This window comes from Arachis ipaensis, chromosome B05 (assembly GCF_000816755.2).
Source record: "Arachis ipaensis cultivar K30076 chromosome B05, Araip1.1, whole genome shotgun sequence".
NCBI classification, from domain to species: Eukaryota; Viridiplantae; Streptophyta; class Magnoliopsida; order Fabales; family Fabaceae; genus Arachis; species Arachis ipaensis.
The window spans coordinates 65,016,293-65,026,432 of record NC_029789.2 but is presented as its reverse complement, the minus strand read 5'-3'; the positions used below and the strand labels follow the sequence as shown (position 1 = coordinate 65,026,432).

The following is a 10,140-nucleotide window of genomic DNA, read 5'->3' as shown; positions in this document are numbered from 1 at the left end:
CCACTTTAGGTAGGTATGCCAATCACGAAGCAAAGCCTAGCCTCTTCTTCCCTGAAATCATCCGAACAGTTGCATCAAAGTCTTGCTAAAATTCATGAGAATTCTTCCATTCATAGCATTCAAGGAATATAACTAAAAACTCATGGAATTTGCATAAAAATCTTCATGTTTGAATGATTTAAGACAAGCATGACTATTTGGCCCAAATGATTACTTAAGGCTCAAGAAACTGCATAAAACAACTAAAAATAACATAAAAAATGCTAGTGAAACTAGCCTAAGATGCCTTGGCATCATAACTCCCGGCCATTGCTCCTCAGTTGGAGTTCCCAAAATCCTGGAAATATCAAATTCCAAAAAAGTAGTTAGTATGAGAGTGAAAAGACAGCAGAAACATTTTTCTTTTTCCATGATCACCATATATTTCAGAGCAATTTTCTTTAACACTGGTCCATTCAAAGTTGTTATCAGATTCTTGTACATAAGGCTGAGTAAAAGAGAAGCAATGTCAAGCGGTTAATATTGCAATCTAGCTTTTCCACCAAGTAAGTTTCAAAGAAGTACATAAAGAGATTAAAATCCTATATGTTTCTGACATGTAATATTACCAGAGTCATACACAGATTATAATCATTTTTAGATGGGGCACAAGACAACTCAAAGTTTCTTTCTAGTTCATTTTAATTTCGTGCAACAGTAACTTGCAAAGTAGTACAACACAAAATGGAAAATCTGAACTGACAATGAGTCTAACTGATTTATTGAACAAATTTTGGCATGGAACTGAAAGACAAAAATCATAATACCTGACTTCAATTTCTCATCTGGCCCAGTCAAGGGCTTTCTGAGCTGGTTTGGTCAATGGAGGATGCTCGAGGATAAAGAAATATAGGTCAGATTTTCCAAGTAGCTCTGCTATTTCTTCTGGTACTTTGAAAAGAGAAATTCAATTGGCTCTCAAGAATTTTGCAGCTTTACTTGTTCCTAAAAGAATACAAAAAAATTTTATTTTAGTGCTTATGAGTAGAAGAAAGGCACAGAGCTATAAATTTAGAAAATGGATTCATTCAACTTCATGAAATCAAGATGGAAGGACATTGCTGGAAATCAAATTTCATTTAGTATCCAATCCAAATTCTGGAAATCAAAGATCTCTCAACAAAATTCGCATGATTAAATTTTTCAAAAAACTCTATTTCACTCTGTATTATAATTTAGATTTGAAACAATAAAAGTAGCATGCATAGCAATCACCAATTAAAAATTTCTTAGCCAAGACTACAGAAATTTGCTACTGAAACAGCTAAGCTAAGACAAAATTTTGCCCATCGATTGTATGTTAAATTAGTCCGAAACTCTGTTTCAATTCCATGCTAAAGTTTGCAAAAAATATCCTAAAAAAGAACTAAAGTACTATCTCTAATTCCAGATAAAGTACTAGACTACTAGTAAGGAATGGAAGTATTAACCTCAACAAAACACATTAACTTTCTGGTTCAAATATAGAACATATAATTTTAACCAAGCCTAACCACAACACTATCTCACATCTCCTACCCAACTTTTCAAGAAAACAAGATAACACATGATGATTTCATTTGTTTTATGCCCAAAATTCAAAAACAAAATGCAAAATCAACAAACCCTAACAAAGCAAGATGCAAAATCATAAAGCAAAATGCAAAATAAAAAAGAAAACTCGAACATAGTAAGAAGTAAAAATTACAAAATATTGTAGAACTCCAAAAATCAGAACAATAAACCCTCAAAAAAACTGCAAAACTAGAAAATTCATACACACCATTGTCTCGGTTCATCGTCACTACCATATCAGTTCTCCATCGCAGTGAGTGGAGATGAACCAGTTACAAATGAAGAGTGGGGGAAGAGGCATACCAACAGTCTCATTGCTACTTGAAGTTTTGATTTGAGTTATCTCCTCCGCTGCTTGATACACAAAATCGCAAGAAAAGACAATAGACAAACGAACCTAGGGCTTGTGGTGAACGAACCTAGAAGAATGAGTTCTCCTACACCGCAACACAAAATCACAAAATCAATTCATGAGTTCACAGATTATCGTACCAAACTCCCAAATTGAAACCCTAAAATTGGAACCCTACATTCTCAAATTTCAGAAAACCAAATGAAGGTGGATGCATACCTTCTCGACGATGGTGAGCGAAGAGAGGCTTTCAGTTGAGCGCAGTGTCTTCCTAATGTGAGCGTACAGCGAAGAGAAGCGATGGTGCGGTGAAGATGAGTGATGGCGTGGTGAGTGGTGAAGATGAGTTAGTGTAGAGTCTTCCTGGAGGTGAGTGGTGACGCCGTGAGTGGTGTGGTGATGGCGGACCCTTTCTCTGATTTGGGGTGATGAGTGGCGCGAAGAAGGGAAAAGCTAACAAGGGTGATGATGAGTGTTACGTTTCATTCGCGATTTGGTGAGGGTTTTCGTGATGGTGATGGTTTTCTTCTCTGAAAGGGTGATGATGACGAGCTTTGGAGGAATGGGTAACAATTTCACTAAGTTAAGAAGGAAAAAATGTGAGATGGGTGTGCGTACTTGCGGGGAAAAGTTAGGAAAAGTTAAGAGGGAAAAAATTCAATAAGCGTCAAATTTTTTGTTCTAGATACATTAGGCATCACTTTTAAAATGCACCCAAAACTTAACAAATAGGCTACCCTCTAAAAACGTCCTCTTTGATACGAAAAGTGAACCTATAGATATCAACCTACGGCTACGCTTTATAAGTGATTTCTATAATACCTAAGGCTACACTTTTTAAATGATGCCGCAATTGTGTATCCTTTTCTCTTATAAAAAGGCAACACGGAAAAAAGCGTAGCCTATTCTATGAATAGGCTATGCTTTTCAAATGTAGCTTAAAAAAAGTGTGGCTGAATGGGTATTTTTCTTGTAGTGTAAAGAATAAATGGGGTTAAAAGGCTCAACATTGGTTTACAAAGGATAATGAAAAGGTTAAGGCCATATGGGTATATAAGCTCAGTGAAACAAGGGCCTCAATCATATAAGTGCATGCATACATCAAACGATGAAAATATAGAATTAAGCAAGACAAGATCACAATTTTAGAGAGAAAAACACACACCAAAAATAAAATATTGGTTGATAAAATGCAACTAATTGAATAGGCTTAAAATCTCACTGGTTTTGTGTGTTCGAGCTCTAAACCATGTTCCAAAATAATATTTCTTCCAACAAGTTCAATAAAAATTTTAATCCAAATTAGTGAAATGCTATAAAAGGTTTCTTGAAAAAGAAAATATTACTTCAACCAAGTAATGGTAAAATATGCACGAAATCAAGCAAACATGCAATCAAACATGCAAACGCAACAATGAACTAACAGAGAAAATAAAATATTGGTGTTAAGAAGAAAATAACAAACCCACGGAAGTCGGTATTGACCTCCCCACACTTAAAGATTGCACCCTCCTCGATGCATGCTAAGATGTGCAAGTGGACGGGTTGCTCCAACTGACGCCTTTTCCAAAGAATGTGCGTAGGAACTTGTCTATCGCCCCATGTAAAAGTTTTCCGTTTCCCTTCTTGATGGCTGATGACAAGTCATCTTATGCTAGTTTTACAAGCTTTTTTCATTAATTTCATTAGGTTTTATGCACTTTCTTGCTCAATAAGTAAGTAATTGGAGTGGATTTTCATGATTATGTTGAATCAATCAAACATCATTTATTTTACACAAAATCATAGGTTTTATGCTAGAATTAATTGATTTTATAAATGATGCAAAGATCTAGTGATTTTGGTGAGGCTTTGATGTATTTGTTTGGTTGATGACAGGTAAAAAGATGAAGGAAAAGAAACAGAAAGCACAAATTAAGCTCAAACAGAGGAAAGAAGAATTTTGGACACACTTTGAAGTTTGAGCACGCTTTGGACCTTAGGCCATACTTTTAAAAGCGTGGCCCATGACAGCAAAGCGTTGTGTTCAAAAGGGAGCAAAGGCCAGCGCTCGAGGTTGCAAACCAAGCCCTCACCCAGGGACAAACCAAGGGAAGCTGGGCTCAAAGCAAAACAAGGGAGTAGCGCTCAAAAGTGTGAACGTAGCGTTCACTTTTGTGAACTTATTCGTGACACAAGGATAAGCATAAAAGGAACCAAACTCACGCACCAAGACATGCCAGGGAGCAGCGTTCAAAAGTGTGAACGCCAAGTTCACTTTTGTGAACTTTGTCGCACTCGAAGAGGGAACCAACGCAGCCAAGGAGGTAGCATTCAAAGAAGTGAACGCTACGTTCACTATCTCCACCTTTTTCGAAGAGGAAGCACGCACAAGGAAGGGTAGCGTTCAAAATTGATAGAGCAGCGTTCTCTATAGCCAACATTTTCGTGCTTCTCATGGGGAAGAAGGCTCAGCATCAAGTGTAGCATTCACAATTTAAACGTAGCGTTCAAAGAGTGAATGCTAGGCAAGGAGGCTTGGCACGAGGAAAGCACGCAAGGCAAGAGTGAACGTAGCGTTCACAAAACCGAACGGAGTGCTCCACTAGAGCTAGCACCCCTAATCCATTTTCAATGAAATGCCATCCGGATCCATTGTTTCTTCAAATCCAAAATCAAAAGGCCCATTCGAAGATCTAAAGACCAAAATAGAAAATGTATAAATAAGATCAAATTCAATTTGTAAAGGACTTTTAGCTCATTTTATATTTTTCACTTTTAAATTTTCATTTAGAATTTGGGAATTGGGATTAGATCTAGTTTGCTTTTTTGTTTTCATTTTCTTTCTTCTGCAACATCTACTTTCTGTTTTGGGTTTTTGGAATTCAGATTGAAGAACTCAATTGAATTTCTTGATCTGAGAATCATTTTTTCTTTTCTTTCATATAGTTCAGATAATTGGAGAATTGGATCTAAATCTTCTTTGCTGTTTTCATTTTCACTTCTTCTCCAATTTATTTTCTGATTGGTCAAGAGAGTAATTGAGATCTAGATCTGCTTTCTGATCTCATTGCTCTTCTTCGATCTTCAATTTCTCTTTTAGAATTTCATAATTGAGTTAAGTTTTCTTGCTTTTTGTTTCTTCTGCAATTTTCATTTCTGCTTTAGTTCTTCTGTAAATCTTTTCATCTCATAGTTCTCTGATTTACTTTAGCTTGCATTTTCTTGTTCGAATCCGAATCCCAGCACCCAAATCCTTTTATTCTTTAAGAGATTTACATTTCTTAGCAATTTAGATTCATCAATTTACATTTCTTGCACTTTAAGTTTCAGCTCTTTTACTTTCTTGTTCTTTAAGTTTCTGTAATTTACCTCTTCTGCACTTTACTTTTCTGCTCAATTTACCTTCTGCACTTTTGTTTTCTTGAAATTTTACTTCTGATAATCAAAATTACTCAAATTATTAAATATTCATTTAACTAAATTCATCACATAACTAAAATTTCTCAATCCATCAATCCTTGTGGGATCGACCTCGCTCTTGTGAGTTATTACTACTTGATGCGACCCAGTACACTTGCCGGTGAGTTTGTGTGGAATCATTTTTTCCCTCATCAAGTTTTTGGCACCGTTGCCAGGTATTGATTTAGATTGACAATGATTAAATAGGGTCATAATCTAGATTAAGCATTTTCTTTTTATTTCTACTAAGCACACTAACTGTTTGAATTTTTGCTTAAGCTAACACTAACATCACTCTAGCAGTAGAGTGTTTCAGTTTGTGGTTTCTGGTGTTGTTTGTATGTCAGGAGGAAGAAGAGGTGAGTCCACCTCCTTTGATTCTGAACTGGAGAGAACACTTTTGAGAAGAAGAAGAGAAGCACGGGGGGAAGGCATTGTAGGAGAAGTAGATTCAGAAGGAGAGGATCAAGTGATGGAGGAAAATATCCCAATTCATACTGATGGTGTGGCCAACAACAATGGCCAGCCTCAGAGAGGAGTTTTAGCTTTATACACGATCCCCAACCCAAAGAATTATGGGAGCAACATCCTAACCCCCAATGTCAATGCCAATAACTTCGAACTCAAGCCTCAATTGATTACCCTAGTTCAAGATAATTGACAATATGGAGGAAGTTCTGCTGAAGATCCAAACCAACACCTCTCTGTGTTTTTGAGAATCTGTGACACTGTCAAAACCAATGGAGTCAACCCTGACATCTATAAACTTTTTTTATTCCCATTTTCACTGAGATATAAAGCTACACATTGGTTAGAAACCTTGCCTAAGGAGAGCATTACCAGTTGGGATGATTTGGTTAGTAAATTTCTAGCCAAATTCTATTAACCCAGAAGAGTCATCAAGCTAAAAATTTATGTGCAAACCTTCAGACAACAAGAAGGAGAATCATTGTATAAAGCTTGGGAGAGGTATAAAGCTCTAATCAGAAGATGTCCAAAAGGAATATTCAGTGAATGGGTGGAGCTGCAGAATTTCTATGAAGGCTTGTCCTTACCTTCAAGGAAAGCTTTGGATTATTCCTCAGGAGAATCTTTGCAAATGATGAAAACTGCTCAAGAGGCACATGATCTCATAGATTTGGTGGCCAACAATGAGTATTTTTATTCCTCTAAAAGGCAAGCAACTCCAAAGAAGGGTGTATTTGAGCTTCAAGGAGTTGATACCATATTGGCTCAGAATAAACTCATGCACCAGCAACTCCAACAACAAATTAAAATAATGTCAAAGAGGATGGATGGATTGCAACTTGCAGCAGTGAGCACAACTAACCAAGGTTCTGGATCAAATGACTTCCATGGAGACACTTACAACTCATCCTGGAGAAACCACCCCAATTTAAAATGGGAAGAGAACCAAAACCAGCAACCTTGGCAGAGAAACTCAAACCAAAACAATTCCAGAAACACAAACCATCAAAACTATCAAAACACTAACCAAAACCAATATAGGAAACCACAAAACAATCAACCTCAACCCAACTACTATCCACCCAACAACTCATCCACTAACCAAAATAACTATCATTCAACCTCAACATCCCATAATCAACCACAACCGCCCCAGGAATCTCAGAGGATCTCCAACTTGGAAATGATGATGGAAAAGATGATCAAGCACCAAGAATTGGCCAACAAAAACCATGAAGCTTCACTGCAGAATCTAGAGAGGCAAATTGGTCAATTATCAAAGCAAACAGTGGCTGAAAGAGCACCCAATGTATTACCAAGTGAAAACCATCCCCAACCCCAAGGAAGAATGCAAGGCCATTCAACTAAGGAGTGGAAGAACCTTGGTAAACGACAAGAGGCCAGCTGAGAAAGAAACTAACAAGAAGTCTGTGGAGAATGATGTTGGCAACATAAAGCAAGAAGGAGAAAAAGACAAGCAAGACCAAGACAAGCTCAAAGAGAAAGAAGAACCTCAAGCTTCAAAGAAGGAAAAGTAAGCTATTGAGGAACAATCACAAGAACAGAGGAAGGAGGAGAAACCATACACTCCCTCCATTCCATATTCTCAAAGATTTCAGAATAAGCTAAAAGACCAACAGTTTCCTAAGTTCCTAGAAGTGTTTAAGAAGCTGGAGATCAATATTCCACTTGCTGATGGTCTAGAACAAATGCCTCTCTATGCAAAATTTCTCAAGGAGCTCATCAACAAGAAAAGAAGCTGGAATGAGAAAGAGACAGTGATCCTAACACAAGAATGCAGTGCTGTCATCCAAAGAGGTCTTCCTCCAAAGCTCAAAGATCCAGAAAGCTTCATCCTATCCTGCACTATAGGCAACAGAACATTGGACAAATCTCTCTATGACTTAGGAGCTAGCATCAATTTAATACCCCTCTCACTAATGAAGAAACTTGCAATAGAGGAAGTCAAGCCTACCAGGATGTCACTCCAAATGGCTGATAGATCACTCAAGATACCAAATGGGGTTGTGGAAAATTTATTAGTAAAGACTGGAGAATTCATTTTCCCTGCTAACTTTGTTATCCTGGACATGGAAGAAGAGGGACACAGTTCAATCATATTGGGACGACCTTTCTTAGCAATAGCAAGAGCCATCATTGATGTGGAGAAAGGGGAGATGACCCTCAGGGTGCATGATGAAAAGATGATCATCAATGTGTTCAAGTTCATGCAATATCCTCTAGAGAAGGAAAAGCACATAAAAGTGGTAATGATAGAAGAAGTGGAGGAGGAGCTACAGGAAGATGACAACCAGGAGAAACAAGAAGAGGAAATAGAGGTGGAACAAGAGTTCATAGAAGAGGAAGTGGTAGAGATCTCCTTTGAAAGTAAGGCAGAGAAGAAGCCAAAACAAGAGTTAAAGCCTCTCCCACCTTGAACATAGAAGAAGAAACAAAGCTGATTGAAGTATTGAAAGCTCACAAGACTGCCTTGGGTTGGACAATTGATGATATCAAGGGCATAAGCCCTGCCATTTGTATGCATAAAATTCTATTGGAGGAAGATTCAAGGCCTATAGTTCAACCCCAAAGAAGACTTAACCCAACCATGAAGAAGGTGGTTCAAAAAGAAGTGATGAAGCTATGGAATGCGAGAATCATCTACCCAATCTCTTATAGCTCTTGGGTGAGCCCAGTACAGGTTGTGCCAAAGAAGGGAGGAATGACAGTCATTTCCAATAAGAAGAACGAGTTAATCCCCATAAGGACAGTGACTGGGTGGAGGATGTGCATAGATTATAGAAGACTGAATGATGCTACAAGGAAAGATCACTTTCATCTCCCATTCATCGACCAGATGATGGAAAGATTGGCTGGCCATGCATATTATTGCTTCCTGGACGGATATTCTGGGTACAATCAAATAGTGGTTGATGATGTTTTTTTGTGGAAAACTGAATTTTCCAAAACACCCAAAACTCACCGACAAGTATACCGGGTCGCATCAAGTAGTAAAACTCACGTGAGTGAGGTCGATCCCACGAGGATTGATGGATCAAGCAACTTTAGTGGGTGATTAGTTTAGTCAAGCTAACATTGAGTGATTTGAGTGACAATTGAAGCCAACAGAATGTAAACTTGCAGGAATTATAAAGTGCAGAAAGTAAAATTGCAAGTAACTTAAAGAGCAAGAAAGTAAAATAGCTGAAACTTAAATTGCAAGAAATATAAATTGCATGAAAGTAAAGGGGACTGGGTGCAGGGAAATTAAATGAAAGCAGTAAATCAAAGTTTAGAACAATTGCAAGGAAATTAAAATTGCATGAAAAGTAAATTTAGGTCACAGTGGCTCAAATGTAAAATGCAGACGAACACACGTGCAGGAAAGTAAATTGGGAGCAATATGAGCAGAAAGTAAAAATTGCAGAGAAGGAAATTGTAGCAGAAAAGTAAATCAGCAAGAAAACTCAAATCAATTGTGAAATCTAGAAAGACAAGTGAAGATCTCAGGGGCTCAATGAGACTAGAAAAAAAGTCTAGATCTCAAGTCCTTCCTTGATCCAATAAAGAACAATTTGCAAAAGAAATGAAGATGAAAGCAGTAAACAGAGTGTTGATTTAAATCCTTAATTCACTGAAATTTTATAGAAGAAGAACAAGAGAAATCTCAAAGTGAGAATGAAACAGAATTCCTTCAATTCTCAACCCAAGATTCAAAACAAAGAGAAAAACTAAAGAGAGAGAGTTCTCTATTCCTAATGCTCCCTCGTGGAGCCAGCCTCTCTGATGGAGCTCCCCCCTTTTTGAAATGAAATTAATGCCTTTATATAGGCTTTTACAAAATGAAAATGAAATTGAAATTGAAAACAAATTACAATTCAAATGAAATTTCTATTCTAATTATTTCTTGTGCCTTTGTTTGATATCCATGGGCTTTGCTTGCTTTGGGGCATTTGTTGGTTTGGCCTTGTATGAAGTGGATCCTAGTGGCAATTGTTTAAAGTGGGTTAGGGGTGTTTGGTTGCTCCTAAGGGAGCGCTACGTTGGGAAAGTGAACGCCCCGTTCACTCCTTCAACATGCCTTTGGTGCACCAATTTTCCTTCCTGGCCAGTGCTCCCTTAGTGAATGCTATGTTCACTTACCAAGTGTTGCTTAGTGCGTAGGATGGTAAAGCCTTCGCCCCAGGCTTAAAAACCACGAAAAAGTTGGCAAAGTGAGCGCCACGCTCACTAAGGGAATGAACGCTACTCCAAGTGTTTTTGGGCCTTAAAGATGCCTATCACTT

At 37.7% G+C, this 10,140-nt stretch overlaps 1 protein-coding gene across 1 annotated transcript; it reads left to right on the top strand.

Moving 5' to 3' along the window:
- LOC107640667 lies at positions 7,564-8,292 on the top strand. Its single transcript, XM_016344173.1, has one exon. It carries the CDS (start codon positions 7,564-7,566, stop codon positions 8,290-8,292), a length of 729 nt encoding a protein of 242 aa, XP_016199659.1.